The following is a 21,140-nucleotide window of genomic DNA, read 5'->3' as shown; positions in this document are numbered from 1 at the left end:
CAGGAACTCTGTGGCATACAGAAATATAATCCAATTCTCAAAGGTATCATTCAATTACTTTAAGACTGTCTTTTCTCTGCTTTCAGTTCTATGCCATATTGATTACACATTTTTCCAATTTTTTCAACTAATGAATTAGAGGTTCTATCAGTGTCTTCCTTCTCCCCACAACCATGAATCATCCCTAGAGCAGCCCCTTCCTATGGGCTAAATGATACTTAGGTGGGGATAGGGGCAGGCGGGAGAAGTGTAATCATGTAGTTATAGTGTAGCATATAGAAATAGAAATGCTATATTAAGTTTGCATAAGCAACAAATTCTTTTCATTGCGAATGTCTCATAACTGTAAGATTTTTACATGAAGTGTGTGCATTTGTGTGAGTGTATGTTTGTGTGAGTGCAAGTGGTTTCATAAAATGTATGAAATAGGGAAAAGTTTGTTACCACATTGATATCCCTATAGGTCACCAGAAGGCTTAGAGTCTTTAAATCCACCTTACTTCTTGCCATCTGAGCTCATAAAGTAGCGGGTAGTATAGTAAATTACTATTCTCTAGAGGAAAGAGCAGCTTTATGAAGACTTTATGTATACTTTATTTTAATATCATAGATATGTATACTTTATCAAGCATCTCAGATAATTAATAAAAACAGAAGCATTGTGAGAGTGAGATGAGTTTCACGCTTGCTAGACACAAGCTGTAAAAGAATATGGGTACAGACATTTCTTCTTATTGTCTTAAAGTCTGAAGGTTATGTTATTTTTCCAGTCCTGTGTCTCATCTACCAGTAGGTACTTGTGTCATTCCCATTTCCATTCCTCTAGCTTCTCAGCTCATGCTGCCTCAGTTTACTACTAAAACAGTCTTTTTTTTTTTTTTTTTTTTTTTTTTTTTTTTTTCCCCCGTGCTTTATGTCCTTTCTCTGCCTTCATTTATTTTTTAGGATCAGTCTTTCCTTTCTGGTTCTTCATCACTCACTACTCAGTTCCCCCTTATTCCTCTTTTACAGTCTTGTCTCGGTGTTCCCCATCCCATGGTTCCTTGGTCCAATTTCTGTGCTGAGCCACTCTCAATTCTTCTCTGAAGCTCCAGTTTTCAGATCTATTTTGCATCTTTTATTCCCCAGATCATCCTTTGCTAATCTTAGGCACCTTGCCTGGATGATCACACACTCCTCTCCTTAAAACTTCCTGTGGTCCCAACAACAGTTTTCCATCACTTCGCTTTTGCTTAGTAGCTCCTAATCTTTATCTTCTCCCAGATGTCAGTCTCAGCCTTTCTCACCTGTTCAACTTCTAGTCCCATTTTACCAAGGCTTTCCATCATACTCTCTATTCGTGCTTTCTCTACAACCACCTTCCCCAGAACATTTGTCTTAATCTATTTTTTCCTTTCTCTCTCGAACATTTTTCTTTCTTTTGTTTTGGGCAGGTGACATCCTTTTGATACTGCCTAGTGTCAACAGATGAAAAGTCAATGTGAATCTTTGAAATGAAGGACTCAGATGTATTTCTCGCTTCTTGGCTACAGCTGTTCTCCCAGGCTACATCCTGTCTGAATGTCAGGGCAAAACTTGGACTACACAATTTCTCATATTCCCTGCTTTCCTGTGGAAGAGAAGCTGGGTGTGCACGCCTTGACAATTCAGTGGGTCCCCAGTAAGGACAATCATGGCATCAGACCTACCCTGCAGTTTAGACACAAGCCAAGCCAAGTCCACACTTTCAGCTCCTAACTTGTATCTAACATTATCCCATCAGATGCAATTGCAATCTTGTTCTAATTGCTAGAAAGAACAGCAGTAAGGAATGTCTGGTGGTATTGTTGTATCTCGCTGCTAGACCATGTAATTCTTAGGAGCATGTTCAGTGGACACAGAATGTTTAGAAATTTTAAAGACTATGATCTATGAAGTCTGTTGTGAGTATTTTTTTCAGTGGCTTATGACTTGGGCTGATTTTCATAGAGACAACAAAAGGAATACTCAACACAAAGGCCCTATCAAGTTTCAAAATCCCTTTTTTTAAGTGTGGATGTGATAGAAAATACATCTTAGAAGCCTTTAGCATGAGCAAAACAACATAGTTGTTCATTCTTCGAGTCTTGCTTTGGATCAGCTAAAATATTTTCACTCTAATTTGAAAACATTTTCAAGTAAAGATCCACTGTCATGAAAACCTTAGTCTGAAAACCTCTGTTGAATCTGAATGTTTAGAGCTTCCTCTTGAACTACCAGAAAATGTGATAAAATCATTCTAAGCATGCTGGTGTGAGTATTCAAAGATGCTCTTAAGAGAGTAAAATGACTGATACCATTTTCTACAGAAATGAACAACTTCAAATTCAGTTTTTGAATGCTTCTGTGTCACCTCAGCTGGGCCCAAAAGCATTTGCTCTCAACACAGCACATGATCTGTGCTTAAGTAATAAAACACAAAGCAATCAGAAGTTACAAAGTAAAGTAACAATAAATAATTAGATAAACATATATTTCAAAGACATTAGCTAAGGATTTATTCCAAAGTATATACAAATATGTTGAGTACATTTAAAAAAAAACAATTAGAAAATCAGTTTGTAATTAATTCCATGCAGTAATATGTTTTTTACTACAAACTATAATGTGAAGCTCTCATGTGCATTACACGTACTTAAATCATAAGTAGATAAAGGTGTAAAAGGAGTTAAAGTTATATAATTTTGTAGTTTGAGAAAAATAACTTGAAAATTCCTAAAAGAGTTGCTTCTTAGCTCAGGGCTAAAAGACAAAGCACACATTTTTGCTAATTATTGAGTGTTTAGGAGGAGGAGGAACTAACTAGGATTTATGTAGAACCATGTTACCAGAAGCATTTCTTCTTTATTTTCATTCCACAAATTATGTGGATGAGAGGTCAAATTCTGCATAAGATATTCTGCTTCCAGTCATCACTGGTAATTCTTTTCTGTAATTATTTTAACCAACTCAAAGTGTACATTAGGTACTTCTCAATAAGAACGATACCAGATGCACTGACCTTGACTCACTTTGCATTGGCATTGCACTGACGATGTTGTTTTACAGAGTTTTTCTCCTACAAAAGTTAGTGAAATATCTCACAATTATAATTGCTTTATACATAGGACTTCATCCCACACATTTTATATGCAGTAATTGCAGCATGCTATTCTTTTTACTTGGTTCATCTTACTAACTAACACAGAACAAAATTTCACTGAATTCATAATATTGCTCTGGAACTGATACAAACTGTATATTTACACACCAATATGTTTTATGGAAATGAACACATTTCTTCTCAGGAGCATATTTTCAAACTTCAATTGCTCTTTACTGAAGCCAATTTTTTTCAAACAAAAAAATGCAATGCGTTTTATGTCTATATATTTTTATTCACTCCAATATATTTTCACAGTTGGATAGATTTAACTAAATTAGTAGTTACAGTATTTGTTCAAACCCATGCATTTTCACTGGCATCTGGTAAGTAAATGTTATCCAATTTTTTTTTTAGGAATCTGCTTCAACCAAACCCACACCATTTAAAACAACAGCAACTCACCTCCACCACACAAAACTCCTTACCCAAAGCAGACAAAACCCCAAGTCTTCTGTCCCTACCACTGAAATATGCCAAAGGGATAGCATAAAATGCAATTACACAGCAGTCAATCAGGGTACATCTGATCATCTGACTTTCATGTAAGCCCATGAGGGTGCACTGGCCAAAGTAATGTATTTTCTGCAGCAACAGATACAGCCTTCTGGGGAAGGTATATGTCCTAGTGAAGCCCTTCTGCCACTTTCTGGTAGGAGAGGGCAAATATAAAAATTAAGGACTTGTAAATGCAAAAGATGCCTGTTATCCAAACATATTTCTTGGAGGCTAGGTGGCAGCTGTATGGGGGTTTTATCACAATATTTTTGGACTGAGGCATGCAGATAAGTCTCACTTTCTGAATTACTATTTTTAAATGTGATCTTGAGTGTTTAGCAGTATTACAGGTTGGGATAGAATCTGTATCTAACTTCTGTCACTACTGGTTGTCTTTTCCATAACTTATTTCCTGTGGGCCTTTTTGTTGTTGGAACTCTCTCTCTTCACTACCCTTTATTCAAAATTTACTTATAAATACATACTATAGAACATAACAGAGAGCAAGTATTTCTAGAGGTATGTTTTACAGCTTGTAATTATCCTTCTGTAAATTCTTTTTACATCTTCCACTGTTTACTGAATTCAGTAGAACCACAATGTTTTGGCCAAAAGATAAATCATTTTCAGCTACTGGTTCTTCTCCCTAAGCACTGACCAGCTGATGTTATTGAGAAGACTGTAGCTAATTAAAATCATAATTATCCCTTCAGATTTTGTTTTTCTTTCAAGATGAAGTCTGGAGGTAGACTGACTCGATGCAAAATAGATGGCTCTTTCTAAAGGAGGTGGAGTTTCGCTTTCAACAGAGAAGCCCAAAGTTTTGCTGAACACGAGCGTTATACACATGAGCAAAATAATGGAGCATGTAGCAGGTCAGGACTTGAAGCTAGTGAAGTTAGGGATCTGACCTGACAATAAGGGCTGCATGCAATTTCATCAGCCATTCAAAACCTGTGAAAAATGTTCTATCTGGAAAGAGATGAACAGCAAATAATTGTGAAGAAGCAAGTAAGAATGCTGGCTGCTCTGCTAGAGGAAGTGTTTGTCTGTCTTTTGAGCGAACACAACCAAAAAACCCCCCATAATATAAGAGGGAAGCTTGACAACTTGCTGTTTACCAGCTCAATGAAAGGAAAAACTTGCTGGCTCTTCCTGAACTATGCTTGGAGATGACTTTCTTTTACGTTGTTCAGTATTTAAAGTATCTGTAAGTCTCATCTTCATGGTTATCAGGCTAAAGTTGGAGAACAAATCTTTTCTAGTTCTGATAAAATGTTCATTTTCTGCATCTGGTTTTCAGTGTTGACCTGCTGATATTTTAGGATATTACTTTTTACTCTATTCTGAAGCGTCTGTCCTTAATAGTTCCTGTTGCCCTTTTAGTCTGGAAGTAATGAGGCTTCTGGTCATTCTGTGCATGAGGTGCAGCTTCACAGACCAATTACAAAGTTCTGTCCCGTAGGTGTTAGGTTTATATCTGGTCAGTGGCCAGTACCTGTCATAGATGTGATAATAAATTTACATAAGCTCTCAAACTTACATAGCTTTATTGATCGGGGGAAAAAGGGTGACATAATATCCGGCAGTTTTAACAGTTTTAATCATAACTCCTGTTTCGGATATATTGCTGGTCAAATAAACTAGGGATTTCTGGTTGGTATTCACTCTCTCTCTCTTTTTTTTTTTTTTTTTTTTTTTGAAAAATAGAAAGAAAATTCACTTTAGCAGATGCCACATAAAGAGCTTTTGTTACTTTTCTCCAGTGGTATTCTGCAGTGGTTTACTGCTGGGGTTTGAATCCAAGGTTTAATTCTCTAACCTTCAGTCAAAGATTTCTGCTGTGTGATGAGGAGGACTAACGCCAACCCCTCTGCGAACCAATGAAAATATTGCTGATTGATTTCAGCACCACTTGAGAATAGAATGGTGGGAATCAGCATTTCTGATTATATTTCGGACACTGGGCATGATGGAATGCCAAAATTACTGAGTTCTGGGAGGAAAATGTGAATTAGTGTTTCTGAACACAGAAATTTGCTTTTCCCAATGTACTAATGTGACAAAGACTTGGAATCCTCACAATGCACAGACAAGTGCTTTATTTCTACATCTGCCAGGAGACCTCTTTTCACTCTCTCTGATGTGGAAGCTGGGAAGTTATTTCCTATAACGCTTCCTAAAATAAGACTACAATCAAAAGTATATCTTGTCAAAAGTACAGAATTGTCAAATATAATTAGTACAAAAGCACTTCAAGTTGGATTACAGTCTTGTTTCAGTGACGGACTTAAATTACTTACTTTGTCAAAATCTCTGTTAATTCCTTCTCCCAAAACAACACGCAAGTTTTGAGCATTTGTTGACATTTTTAGTTCATTTTGAGTTCATTCACTCAAGGCTGCAATTCTGAGAAGTACTACACAATACGTACTGCACTGTGTTGGAGAGCAAATCTCAACAGGAAAAAGGATGGAATCGGAGGTGGAGAAACACTTGATTACAAGCATTTGGATGCAGGTGTATTCCTGTGCCTTCTCTGAGATAAGGCAAGAAGATGCCCTGGGCAAACATTTACACACAGGTCCAGTAACTTAAATATGAGGTATTCTGATTTCACCTAGAGGTTTTAGCAAAAGATGTGTGGTACTGTGCTAAACACTAAATGCTAATCACTAAAAGCGAAATATGAAGAAGTATCCTGCCATCTTGGACTTTTAACATTCAGTGTCTTAACTTTTAGGCTATAAGCAATTTTGGTCTACTAGCTTAATGCTACAGACCCTCCCAATGAAAACCGCCAAATAAAAGCCTTGCTCCATGCCCTTCAGAGGCTAGGTAACGCTGCCAAGTGCCTAGAAAGTTCCTCATTGCTATTGTTTGGTTACCTTAAAGAGGAGCCAGTCCCATTACTACTGTGATGAAAGTGTACTTTCTTTCCTTACAGAGGCTCACATTTAATCCTGAAGCCACGGGAGACTCAGTCAGGCTTTCTCTCACCTGCTGCTTCCAGGCATGCTGGAGGAAAAGCCAGTGGAGGAGAAGGAGGTTTATGCCTCCCTTATAAGGACGGGAAGCAAAATGGCTGGGTCCTCTTCACAGCGGCTGGCTCTCCCATCGCCCCTGGGGCTACCGCCCTCCCTTTCCACCCGGCCGGCCGTCAGGAGCTCGCAGGCCCCGACCTGCAGCCAGCGCGAGGCGAGCGCGGTGCGCTGGCGGTGACTCCCGCGCCTGCGGGGCACCGGCGGCGGCCGTTACCTCCGAGCCGCCTCCACACGTCCACCACGGGGCGAAGGCACCGCTGAGGCTGAGGGGAGCGAAAGGAGAAACGCCTCGCCCGCCCCCACTCAGCTCCGCTTCGCTGCCCGGCTCTAGGCCCCACTTCCTCCCGCAAAGCCGGACGGCGGCGGCAAGACCGCGTCTCACGCCGGTTTTCCACCTCCCCGCCGCGCCCCGCCGGGTGACGGCCGCCCCGGAGCAGGGCACCGCCGCGCGGGGAGGCCGCCGAGCGCCCCGCAGCCCGCCGCGGCTCCCCCGCCCCGTCCGCGCCGCCCGCGCAGCGCTAACGGCCGCTAACGACCGCGCCACAGCCCGGCGCCGCGGCGCTGGGACGGGCCCGCGCGCCCCGCCCCGCCCCCGCCGCCTCGCGCCCCCGGGAGCGCCGGCTCCTGAGGCGGTCGCTGCCGCTGCCGCGGCTCCCGGCCCAGCGCCGCGCCGCGTGGTGGCCGCTTCCGTGCCGGCCCCGCTTCAGAACCGGCTCTGGACAGCGCCTGGCCTCCCGCCCCCGCTCCTCCCTTGGCTCACCGCCCATTGGCTGGAGAGCCGCGGCGGAGCCGGCTCTCTCCGCCATTGGCCCGTGCCGGCTGCCACTCAGCGGCGCTGGAGGTAGGGTCTGGCACGGTGCTCGCGGCCGAAGCCTCCGTGAAACGCTCGTTTGTTTTCCAACCTGCCGCCTCGCGCCTCCTCTGTGACCGCCTCATTGGCTGGCCGGCCGACCGCCGAGACTTGCTATTGGAGAGACGCCGCTGCCAGTCATACGCCAACCTGAGGGGGCGGGCCTTGGCGGCGGAGGTGTGGCCGAGGCGGTGGCTGGGGCGTGCCCGCGGGCAGGGAGGGCCGGGGTGTAGCCGGCGATCGGGGTGTGGCGCCAGGGGCGGGGCCCGGGGCGGGGCCGGCCCGAAGCGGGCGGGGACGGCGCGGCGGGGGCGGGGCGAGGCCAGGGGAGCCTCGCAAGCGGAGATTGCCCTTGTGTCTCGAGCCGGGAAGCGGCTTGGAGCGGAGCAGCCTCCCCGCGCGCCGCGGCGCGAGCGCCCGCGCGAGCCTCCAGCCGCGAGCGCAGCCGGGCGCCCCCGCCGCCGCGCGCAGCCCGGGAGCGGCAGACGGGACAGGCGGGCGTGCGGACGCGCCGTCGGGGCCAGGGGAAGCGGAGGGGGCAGACGGCACCGCTCCGACGGGGGAACCTGCCCAGCAGCGCCGGAACCGGCGGAGAGAGCCGCTCCCCCCCTCCTCCCTCCCCAATCCACCCCCGCGACCCTGGTCCTCCTCCTCCTCCTCCTTCTCCTCCTCCTCCTCCTCACCCCACTGGATACAGCGAGGGAGACACTGCGGCGGAGGCGGCGGCGGCGGCGGCTCCTGCGGGGGGAAGGAAGCGCCCGGAGAGCGGAGCGGCAGGAGGCTGCGGATCTGTGTGCCTGGCGCCCACCCAGCCCGAGGGGAGCCCCCAGAATGCGGCTGAAGCCCGGCGCGCTCCTGCGCTTCTACAGCCTCTGCGGGATCCTCATACAAGGTACCGCCTCCTCCACACCTCTGCCTGCTCCGCGCGGGGAGGGACCCGGCAGGGGGCAGCAGCGGCGGCCTGGGGCATCCCCGGCCCCTCTCCCCATCCCCGCCCCTCCCCCGCGCGGCCTCGCCGCCGCCGTCCCCGCTGACCCCGCGCCGTCGCCGCGCTCCCCCCGGCCGCCCGCGACCCCTCTCCCGCCTCCCCCCATCCCTCTCCCCTTGCCCCAGGTGCCCTCTCCTCCCCTGCACCCCTCCCCTGCCTCCCTCAGCCTCCCGCTGCTCGCGCTAGCATTTGGATAGCGCTTTCCAGCGCTACAGCGCTGCACGGCTGTTAACCCTTTCCGCCCTTCCCCCCTTCAACCTCTTCCCGCCCTTAACCGCCCTCCTCTCCCCTTCGCCCTCCCGCCTACCTTTGCAACCACCCCTTCAACTCCCCGTAACCTTCCTTCCCTCTCATCCAGCCGTTTCGCCCTCATTCATCCGCCACAAACGTGCCTCTGAAAGTGCGAGTGCAGCAGCAGCGTGTGCACTGCAACAACATCCCAGGGAAATGTGTGGGTTTTAAACATGCCTCCCCGACGGAGAGGCGGTGGGGGGGGGGGGGGAAGAGTCCGTGCATGGCTCATGCCACCGGCAAGAATACATACATATATATATATTTATATATATAATATGTATATATGTAATATTAAAAAAACCCCATCGAATGAGCCGAGGTTTCAGAAGCGAATCTCTCTCTTTAATATCCTGTTTTAAACGAATCTCCTCCTGCAGCTAGTTTCCAGACTCGATATATTTCTCTTTCCTCTCCTCCTCCTCCTCCCCACCTCCGCCTTCGTTCCCATCGCACCATCACCACCTCTCTTCTTAATTAATATTATCCTTTCAAGTGAAATGTAACAACCGCTGCGACCGCAGTGGAGGGAAACCTACGAAACACTATTATCATGCAAATGACTGGCGTGCGTGCGGGAAATCTCACCGGCTCCCGAGACCTCTCTCTCTCGGCCTTGGGGAAGGCGAGAGGAGACCCAAGCGCGCGGGGCACTGCTCCCGGCGGGCAGCGCCGGCCTCGGCCGCCGCGGCCGCGGGATGGCGGCGGAGGGGCGGCCGGCGCCGCTCACCCCCTGCCCTGGCGGCCCTGCGGGGCGCCGCGCCGCGCGGGGCGGGGCGGAGAGGAGCGGAGCGGGCGCGGGGGGATGTAACGGTCGGGCGGGAGAGTGTGTGTGTGAGGGGGGAGGCGGCGGCCGCCCCCGGCGCCGCAGCTCGGCGGCCTCCGGCGGGTGTAAGCGGGGTCAGGGAGCCGTCACGCAGCAACTTCCTGGCGGGCTCGTAATCCGCAGGACGGCTTCGGGTGGCCGGAGGGACGGAGGTATCTCTCTCCCTTTGCCTTGCGCAGCGTGTGGTGTGTTTCGGTTGGGGTATGAGAAGTGAACAGCCGATTAAACTAAGTGACCTTGTAAGATTTTTCTTTCTCTCGCCTCCGTCATGTCATTTCATGTCAAGTTTAATATATTTCACGTTTCTCTCGGCTGCGTCATGTGTCGAGAGATCTCCAGAGAGATCAGTAAATTACAGCCCATACCAGAAGCGGAGGTAACCTTCTGGGCGCCGGAGGATCATCCCCGCACCATTCAGAAACCTATGAGTACCCCAACTTCACCTCCCGAGGAAGTTACAGATTGTGGAAGCATTGAAGGGAAGGGGGAGTACATTTGGCAACTGTAAATGGCAGTTTTATACTGTAGATTATTTGTATTCTTTACCGATATTTATGAGTTGCCCTGTACGTCACTGCACAAGGAGCTGCTGTGTTGGTGCTATACAAGATTATTTATTGGGGCATGTGCGGCGGGCTGCACCTGGGGGTTGGCTCTTCTCTGCCTTTTACATTTCCCTGTGAATTGTCAATTCATTGCGCTGCAAAGGGCGGGGGGTTGGGGGGAACGTCTGGACTGACTTTCTGTTACCAGTAAAATCGGGGCTGCTGCTGGAGGAGGAGGATTTGATCTTTCCTAAGATGTAATCAGCTGCATTCAGCGGCATCGCATTTTTAAGAGTAAACTGGTGATTAAAAACAGTGATGTATTTCACAGCAGTTTAGGGAGTGTGCCAGGCAAAATGTAACTCTGTGAGCAGCATCAAGTAAAAAACATGTTGCAAGAAAAGGTGTGCAATGCAAATCTGATTCTACCTGACTGAAAATAACCAGATTAGGCCTGTCCTTGTAGAGGGGGAAAGGCTTTCCTTCTTAACGTGTTATTCAGCTTGCCTTCTATGTGTATAAAACGTCTCCCTCATTTCAGTTTCTCATGCAAGTATTTTTTCAGTTCTTGATTAAAACTGCAATCAAAAAACACTCAGGCGCTCAGTATACCTCACTTTAGCAGAGTGCTGCTTCAGAAGGCAGTTTTACTGGGCACTATTTAAAAAATGGGAACATTGAAAACGTATAATCCTCAGATTGGAGAGAGAGGAAATAATTTCTGCTATTTCTCCTTCTAAGGTGACGGAGAATGGAGAAACAAATGAGTAAATATTTTGTAGGAGAAGATTGTCCTGAATAGTGGCTGTGTCTCACTGGATATGAAATTCCTTTGGTCCATCTTATGGTGCTACTTCATAAATGTTGTTTACTCTGTTTCTGCCATTTATTTTGGCACAGCTAGCAGACTCAGTTAGCATATTAGACACATTTCTTGTCAGCAGCTTTATACCTGCATTTCAAAATAGTTTTTCCTGTTGGCTTGCTTTGCTTCCCTAAACTGTGCTGTGAAGTGCCTCGATGGATTTGTTAGATTCTTTTTGTGGGCCATGGGATACACAGGTTTTTTTCATCAGCTCTGTACATGAATAAGTTCTTTGTTCTGGGGATTTGAGGCACTTGTGTATTGTAACTAAGGATGATTCCTATTAGTGAAACTGAAGCTAATTAAGCTTAAAGACAAGGTGACAAAAAGTCAAACTGACTTGTTTCCTATATGGAAGTGTGGCTTTTTGGCATTGTCTGTGAAGAGCCTTACTTAAGGAATTGCTCCTAAGTATTGATGAAGCATCAACTGAGAGAAGAGGACATAGAATAATGTTTCTCAGCTTGTGCATGGAATAGCATGAACAGCAAGCAGTCCTTTCAGAAAGGAAGCAAATAAGTAAAAGGGCCCAGTGTCAACTGCTTGCTGTGGCAGGGGAGAGATGGAGGTGGAAGAAGGAGTAATAACATGTTGAGCTGAGAAGCAGTTTGTCAGCTGAGTTTGGATATGATATTGGACTGCTCTGCCCTCTCCAGTGTTTGTTGTGAAAATAGTAGGAAATAGTAGGACTGCTGTGGTTCTTAGCTTGTGCACTTTAATGATTCTGGAGCACTTAAACTGTGTCCCATGGGGTTAAATTGTTACATGTGTTTACATTCATGTTTTTGTTTCTTTTGGTTTATTTTTTCCACTTCATGAATTCAGCCATTTGAGAAACTTAGCAGTTTGAAGACAGCATATATTTAGAATAATTTAGGAACATCTTCTGAAGTGTTTTTATGCAACTTGAAAAGTAAGTTGTTTATTGTAAAGAGTTATCATGTGAGAAACTGTAATATTAAAAGTAGTTTTGCTGAATTCCTAGTATACAGATATGGGTTAGGATTATCCTGGAATTGTAGCTGCTATAGCCCCCTGCTGTGTGATAATGCAAATGGCATCTAATGCCTTAATGTGCTCTGCTTCTCAGAAGACACTGGATAGAGCTGCACGTGATAGCAAGGGAAGTATTTTCAGTTCTTCTGTGCCAACACCAGGCAAATCTTTTCAATATGGTTTCTACAGACACTTCAAATACTTCCAACCTGTCTACTAATGAAAATAATGCAGGGACACTTTAATTTATCTGCAACTGTGATTACTGATGCAAGAAATCAGTGAAGATAGGTAACTACTTGGTGAGAATCTTTTCATGAGCCCAGATCCATTAGAAATAGAATTTAAAAAATGAGCAAATATGCAAATGGTTCCTTCTCACAAAAGCTGATTTCAGACAATGTTGTGATACACTAGTCAATATCTTGTGTAGCTAGTGTTCTTTTTGAATTCTCACTACAAGTTCTATTAGCAAAACCTTGGCAGCCCGATGTCATATGCACAGGAATTGCCTGAACAAGTTAATGTTATGCTGTTATGGTGTACAGCAAATCAAAAGCATATAGTAGTAATTTAGTAAATTCAATGAGGATGTAGGTAATTACAGAACAGAGGACAACAGTTTTGGAGGAAGTTGGTACAGACTTTATTTGGAATATTTTACATGCAAGTAGAAAGACGGATTTTATGACTCTACTTCATGGTGACTCTCTCTATATGACTTACATCAGTCTAACCAAGGCTTCATTTATTAGCTGTTCAGTTCGCAGGTTATTTCATATTTTATGAATTCTTTTGCTTGACTTCCTCATATATCTCTGCTGATAGTCATAGCACAGCACTGCTGAACAGTTTTCGAACAGGAAGTAACTAATCAATCAAAATTCCCATGGATGACCTTATACAACTTCCCTGAGCAAGATCTGTAGAATTAAGAAATGAATAAATATTTTTCTCTCACACACACACACATGCGCGTGTGCACATGCACATGCACACACATGCACACACACACACGCGCACACACACAGAGTTTATCAAGTTTCTATTATGTCATCCCAGGCTAGTCACTTTAAGGTTTGTGATGTCACTTCAAAGTGAACATCCTAACCATATGCATTTGCCATATTTCTGTCTGTAATTCAACAATAAACAGTTCTGAAGTTTCTCGCTGAAGAAGTAACTCCACTGGAATGTTGATCAGGAGAGACACTTGCCTCCTCTGCAAAAAATACATTTTTCTTGTCTGCCCTCATGTTAGTTCCTTTTTTTCAATTTCAGAAATGTAAAACTGAAACATCCTACTGATTTTAAATTTACTTAATCCTGCCAGTTGTAATTCCATTATAAAGTACTGTAGTTGTCTTTATGTCATAGTGTATACAATTCTTTGTTCTCACATTTAGTTTTTCATTACTCTGGTGTAGTTCTACTGTTGACAAAACAAGTATTGAACGTGATTGCACTTGCTCATTCCACTAAAGAATTATTGTTTTTAATATTGCTATGTAAGATCAAGATTGGGTTTTGAGGTTTTCTTTGTATTTTTGCATCACAAACAGTGATGAAGTAAGTGATAGCAACTGTATGTGTGGTAAACACTGATGGACATCAGGTAGTTGCCAAGAGGACTTCAGTGAAACGGAGAATGTGATTGCCTATGTTAGAGGACAGAACAATGATTGCCTCTTCAGCTAATATTTAAAAAGTAGCAATAGAAGATGCTCTAATTGTCCTCTTAATGCCTTATCAAAGGGGAAGAAGGAATACTTTAGTTTTGTTTCAAAATATGAATCTCACAACAGAGTAATTGTGTTGGAGGCTTTAGAAAGAGTAGAGAGTCCTCTCTAAAGAGAATGCTGCAGACATGCTTTACAAAATATACATTCCAAAACAAATGTGGAATGGTAAAACTATTAGACATAGTTTAGTAAGTGTCTCCTCTGGGATTGTATCAATTTTAAATATGACCTTAGGGAGCATGCCCTTACTTCCCAAGGATTTTTTGAGGTATGCTTGAAAGGAAGAAAGAAAAAAATACAAAATTCTAGTAGCAAGGAGTAACTTGTAAGATCATGCTTTTCTCAATAATCTGGTGTTGAACAAATTCTCTCTATACATAACGAAACTTGAAAACATTTTCAAAAATAAGTATTTTGAAAAATGAATGTGGGTGACTTTTCAAGGGTTCTTTAAGCTTTTTTTCTTTTAACCTGTTTCAGGATCTTTTCCCTTCATTTTTGCAAATGAAGATTAAAGACAAAGTCCAAAGGGATATAGTTTCTCTTAGCTTAATGTGCAATAAGCTTAGAGTAGGTGTTTTACACATCAACACTGAGGAAACTGTCATAATAGCATTTTGAGGAGGGAGAGGAAGAAGTGGAGAACATTAATGTCAATGACAGAACAGAGTGCTAACTCTGGAGATTGTGTATTGCATCTTCTAGTGCTCTGCGTTAATCCTAGTGTTTGGCGTATAGGACTTTCTAACATGGAGAGCTTGGAACAGGCTAAAAGGAATCAGTAGAAAATATAGGTATATATTTTTATTGTAAAAGGTGTGGAAGAATCCTTGCTTTTTCCTTTATCCATGTCTACCTACATATCTTCCTACCTCCTTTCCCTGACATCTGTAAATGAATAAAATAATATCATGCTTGCATACTTTTCCATTTTTTTTATTTGCAAAATAGCACTTAGGTTCTACATAAGCCTTATTCAAGAATCTTTTTGCTGTCTGATAAATCTGGGTTTTTTGAAAGAAAGAGCATTTCCTCATAACCATGAGACAAGTTGTATATACTGATTTCTAGTGTACTTGAATGGCACAGGTAGAATCAGAAAAGGTGAATATTGTTATGCCTTTAACATTTTAAGAAACAGCACATCACTGCTGTTACAATTTAACATTACTACAAATTCTTGAATTAATTTAACTTTTTTCTATGTCGTAATACTCAGTTTGTGTTCTCCATTTTCCTTACATAGCTGTAAAGGAATATTAACCTGTCCAAAGACAGCTGCTCTTCAGTTCTTGAAAAATAATTCATGTGCATAGTTTGTGTTTCTCAGTTTGAATCTGTAAATTTCTTCCAGAGCTGAAGGTTTCCCTCTGTGCGTGTGTGTGTGTGTGTGTGTGTGTGTGTGTGTGTGTGTGTGCGCGCGCATGTGTGTAAGTTTTGTTCTCATGGAAATGTATTACTGAATTTCTTGCCAGCTTATTCTTTATTTGTTCTATGAACGGAGTTGGCAAGATTTAGAATGTTTGTAAAGCAATATATATGGTCATATATGCCATGTAATGATTGTCTGCATATCTTTAGTATTCCCTCTACTGTCATCCTTCTGTAAACGGTTTGCTGGCTACCTGTCTTTGTCTTTGTTGGATGGGAAGGAAGATGCGAGAGAGGCTGTTTTCTTGTGTTGGAGGGTAAATATTCTGGTTGTATTTTAAAATACCACAGTATTAATCAAACAATGATTTTAATTGTTGTAGTAATTCTATTGCTAAATCTTAACTGAAGTAACCTGAATAATTTGTGACCACATAGAAAAATACATTTATGCCTTGCTGGATATCATCAATATATAATGCGGTGCATTATTTCCACTTCTCTGTACAAAAATTGAATAGGCCAGCAAAGCTATACTGACTGAAGTATTAAAAAACTCTTCTTTTCAAAGTTCAACACTGGAAGCTCCACAGCTGTGACTGACAGCTCTGAAGAGAACAAGACCAAATTGCTTCACAGCAGCAGTTGTAGTAGGCACTTTGGTATTTTCCATTTGTTCAGATATTTATCCCAAACTGACCTACATCTGCTGGATTATCAGTGTAACTTGACCTGCTTTTATTCCTACTATGCTGTATGGTAGGACGGCTGTTCTGATTAGTCCCTAACGAGGAGAAAAGCCACACTAGTTGAAGCAGAAGCAATCAATTTTTAGAATTATGTAGGGTTTAAGGTCATTGAATTTGTTACTGAAATAATTTGTTACTTTGCAATACAAAGTTGTTACATACTGAATATTTTTCTGTAACAAAATATCAAGCTAAAGCAGTTAGATGGCACAAATATAAAATCAAGCTGGAGTTTAATATTATAAATTTGTCTTAATTAGAAGACTGTATGAAATAGTCCAATGTCAATCCTATTTTGTATTTATCCTTTTTGATTTTCCTTTTCCCTGACAGTTAATATGTTTGTAATATGTGAAGTTTAAATTTTGATATGCTAGTTGGTGCTCCATTGTGATAAATTAATGGATATAATTTCCAGAGCAGTGAAGAAGTCTCTACTCGTTTGTACAGTTTGTACTGGAAAAGTAAAATTTTGGTTGATATTTTAAAACATTTGTTCACACTCCAGGTCATCTGCTGAAAGAAATTTTTTTATATTTCCAAATATAGAAAAATGCAGAGCTGTAGCTGTTTGCAAATTGAAAAATAAATGCAGTGACCAGAGATATTACTCACTAAACTCATTATAAATCACAGATTAACACTGAGCATCTCTAAATCTGTGACAGACCATAAAATAACATAATCTAATGTATAGTATTTCCTTTATACAAAGTCTCTTTTTAGTCTCTAAATTTTAGTGAGAATGAGAGAACTTCTTTTCTATATGTTTGGAGGAAACCTTAAAGAATCATTTCAATTTTTCATGAATTTAAGAAGTAACACGTGAAGTATCTAGTTCACTAGAATAAGCATGGCATTCCAGTTTCCTCTTACCTTCATCATTCTTGAAGTTTCCATTATGTTTATGGATGTCTAATGATGTAATTGATGCCTACAGGCTTGTATACTGTAGCTTTGTAATACTATGAGAAAATAGGTGAGATTTGGACTAATATGAAGGAAGTTGTAAGTACCATCTTGGTTAACGATCATTTTGCTTAATTAGAAATGATATCTGTACAGTTGAAAGGGAGTCACTTCAGCTGTAGATTAAAACCAATGGTAGCAACATGGTAGAATTCAGAAACATACCTAACACTAAGAGAAATTCTTTTCAGAACTTAAATATCAAGTCTGACGATTACTGGGACATTACATATTAAAAGTGAGTGTGTTTCATCTTCTGCTGTAAAAGTAAATCAGGGGTGAAAAGTAAATCAGGAGCTTTGTAGGCTGTGCTTTCAAAAATCCTGAATCTGACACGTTACAGTCTTAGGATATATCTTTATTGCTGCATGTATAAGTATAACCAAAATGATGTGTATTAGCTGGTTTGAATATAAATAGTGTCGCTGCCAATATAGAGTTTAAGTATGGGCTAACACCTTTAGTGTTCGCCCAGCTTCTTCAGAACATTTTGCTAACCCCTTTAGGATTTTTTTTAGCAAATATTTGGTGTATTTTATCTCTTCTCACCCAATGTAAAGCATGAGGGTTACAAACTACTGGTTAATGATTCTTTTTGATATGTAAAATGCAAAATGCATCCTATTAGGATGAAAAAGCATCATTCGCTCCTTCAAGAATGGACCAGAGCTCACATCATTTCAGTACTTTTCCATAAAATAAGTTTGAATTTTAGAACTGAATCAGTCTAAAATTACAAGTAAAATTTTTACTGTTTCCTAAGTCATCTTTGTTTTGCAAGTCATAAATTGTCATAGCTTTTTTGCATTGTGAATGGTGTATTTTGGGGGTGAGGGGAAGGCACAATACCATTAGAAATATATGGTGCCTTTGCTTTTTATGGTACGTAAAAAACCTCAATAGCTTGCTGGCTCGTTTCTGGGATGTTCACGTACGCTTAATGCACAAGAATAATTTAATTTCAAAATAACCTAAAATACAAGACTGTTTTAAGTGTATAGGCTCTTATACATTTTGCCTAAGCAATATTTGTAGGGGTCATTTGAGATAATGTGATGCAGAATTTTCCAAATTACATTTGGATTTTGGAGAAAATGAATAAAATAAGATTTTACACAGATCGGCTTTGTCTGTTAGAACAGTGTGAGATAATTCTGTTGTACAAAAGCACAGCTTTTTCTTAATCTGATGCAAAACTGAATAACATGGAATCTGGATAAAGAACACACTTGAGCTCCTTCTATAAGGGGTAGTCTTCATTTATTGTGACACCTGTTAATGAGATTGTGCCAGTTACAAACTAAAATATGCTGTAAATTCCAACAAGAAAACAGAATCCAGTAATCCATGTCACTTAAAGTTAACTAAAATATGCTGTAAATTCCAACAGGAAAACAGAATCCAGTAATCCATGTCACTTAAAGTTAGCAAATTAAAATTTGCTGCTTAATGGATGTTAATATTTAGGCTTTTTTCTTTTAACTGGTCATTACAAACTCTTATCATTTGAAGTTTTCTAGAAAGGAAGTATGTGCAGAAAGGAGTTTCAAAATAGGTGACTAGCTGGTCACAGATAAATGCAGAATAATTTACAAATGCTTTCTTCCCCCAGGCTGGTCTTCCTAGGATATCTGGCAAGAACCACAGGTTGCTTCTGCTGTTCGCCACTGCCATACTGGAAGTGGGGAGATGACAGTAACCCTAAGGGTTTTCCCCTCTCAAGTTTGTGAGGATGGAGGCCTCAGATTTGGATCCTATATTACTAGTTTGTGGCCTTTGTGGTTATAGAGAGCGGAGGGAATGAGGCAAGTGATTTTCTCTATGAATAGAACATCCCTTCCTGAGTTGCCCTTGTTGTGAAAGGTGAAGACATTTTATGAAGATTAGGCTAAAACAAAACACTATATAGCTTCAGTCTTCCAGAAAACCTCCTCATCTTTCCCCTGCTGACACTCTCTACCTCCTCCTTTTCCCAGTATGTATGACCCAACAAGTGATGGTTTTAGGGCAAGTGCAATCTGTGGAAGCTGTGGCACGATGATTTCTCCACTTTGGATGAGAAGAGGCCTGGGAGGGATGCATTAGAAGATTTAGATTTTTTTTTTCTTCTTTTTTTTTGGATTTTTTTTCTACCTTCCTCCCATGTGCACTAACAGAAGGAGTGAGGAAGGGAACCAGCAGGAGTCTTAATCCCTGGCATTGGAACCCAACTTCTGCCAGGGGCACCAATTATAGAAGCTTGTTAGTGAAGTAGTCATTAAGCTCTATTCTCTTTAGTCTATAAGAGGCTAATCATTGCTTCATTGCTTACAGGCAGTGGTAGGAAAAAATTTAAAATATATCTTATTTTTTAAAATATTTGAAAATATTTTAAAAGCTTACCCTATGAAAAGCAGGAATTTAGATGAAGTTCAGCTTATTGATGCAAATGTCCCACCTTGGGTCATTTTTAACATGATTTCATTTCATTTTCATGGTTCTAAGTTAGATAAATCGATGGTCTGATTTGAACATTTTGTTCCAATATGCAGCTAAAGCTTTTTGAAGGTGGAGTTAACTCCATTTTCTGTATAATGTTAGAAGACATATCATCACAGTGTAAAGTGAAGTGCTAGCCAGAATAGTCAGGTTATTGATGTTACTTGTGCTTTGTTTCAGTTAAGAATCTTATAGAAAATATTCACTGTAATATAAGTCAGTATGAGAAATCAGTGGAGCTGATTGATAAATATCAATGTAAACAAAGAAGATGTTTCCTGAAATACTAACTGCCACTGCTAGGATGTCCTGCTGAAGTGAGATCTTAGAAAATATAGCACATCTGGAAAAACTAGGTTAGTTATTCTGCATGTGTAGATAGGTACTTAACGAATTGAAATACAGGCAGCTACACTGATTAACCTTTGCCAAGATGACAGCATGGTAGCCTTAAGGAGCTGCTGTTGCGCCACGGTAAACTTTTGCATTGTTCTGCTTTTGCAGATACACATCTCTAATTCTCTAGCACAGAAGGTATTCACATGGAAATTTTCAGTCTGACTAATAATAAAAACATCTACCCCATTTCTGAAAGGGGTTATCTGCAGTGTAGAAAGCATAAATGTGAAACAACTTGCAGGAGTTAAGTTATTTTTTAAAATATTTCAATGAGGATTATTTGATGTCTGTATTGTGCATATATTTTCTGCATCTGGAAAGCAAATATATATAATCTAAAGCATCAGACTACTGTATTAGGGAATCAGTACAAATACAATGTTTTGGTTAAATTAGAGAGCTATTTTACCAAAGAAGATTAACGTAAGATAAAAGGTCTCTAACATTCTTGTATATATATATTTTTTCACTGAATACACTTGTAAGGTATCTACATCAGAGGCTTAACTGCTGACAAACTTGTTAATATTGTTTCTTGTGGAAATGTGGCAGGTTTCATTGCATAATACACATGTATATTTGAATTTAGATATAAAAATAAATCAATGGATGATAATATTTGAAAACTTTTATACAGAGAACTAGGTGGTGCTGTTCTTTCATCTTTGTAGCTTAGCTGAATTCTTAAGTATGGATTCAGAACATCAGACTACTACTTTTCAAGAATGAGTTCAGCTCTCTTATGTATGTGTAGAAGTGAATGTTTCAAATTTCTTTAAGAATGCTACCTGCAAAAGTTTTAAGATAGCTACCTTGCTATCAGCAAAATGCAACACTTTCTATTTTACATGGAAGAACTTGTGCATCCAGCAAATGATTTAGTTTAATTTAGCATTGTGGCATACTTCCTTTTATTCTCTTTATCAGCTTGAATTAATTTAGAATGATTTATAATGCTTTTTTGACTCTCTACCTGGCACTATGTTCAGGATTATTTTGTCAGACCAGTTTAGTGATGCATGTTTACTAAAATATGACTTTAATTTTTTCCAACAGTGAATCTTTGAATCCTTTTCCGTTGTTTTATTTTTTTACTTCGACATTTTGAGACTAACTTGCTAGCAGCACAGTCAGATCATCATTAATAACTAAAAGTAATTCGCTGTAACTGTGTGGTAGCAGTATATAAAACACAGTTAATTAAGCAAGAAAAACAATTTATTAAGCTTTCTTCCATTTACAAAAAATGTAAAGTTTTAATCACCGTCTTATCTCAATGTCATTAATACTTGTATTAGGAAATACTGAAGCTAGACTATAATGAACTGCCTATATTTAGATATATTTGTTATATCAGTGTTCGACGTTG

General features: G+C 41.4%; 1 protein-coding gene across 3 annotated transcripts in view; it reads left to right on the top strand.

Moving 5' to 3' along the window:
- Positions 1-7,862: 7,862 nt before the first annotated feature.
- Positions 7,863-21,140, top strand: part of CADM2 (cell adhesion molecule 2) — a 675,129-nt gene continuing 661,851 nt past the window's right edge. For 2 of the 3 annotated variants that reach the window (XM_026093287.2, XM_026093286.2), the window contains exon 1: positions 7,865-8,444. In XM_026093287.2, coding sequence (XP_025949072.1) covers positions 8,384-8,444 — 61 coding nt within the window. In that variant the 5' untranslated portion in view covers positions 7,865-8,383. Of the gene's footprint in view, positions 8,445-21,140 lie in introns of all 3 variants that reach the window. The other variant, XM_026093288.2, reaches the window with a different exon arrangement.

The sequence above is a fragment of the Dromaius novaehollandiae genome, chromosome 1, assembly GCF_036370855.1.
Source record: "Dromaius novaehollandiae isolate bDroNov1 chromosome 1, bDroNov1.hap1, whole genome shotgun sequence".
NCBI lineage: Eukaryota > Metazoa > Chordata > Aves > Casuariiformes > Dromaiidae > Dromaius > Dromaius novaehollandiae.
This window is presented reverse-complemented; position numbering and strand designations above follow the sequence as displayed.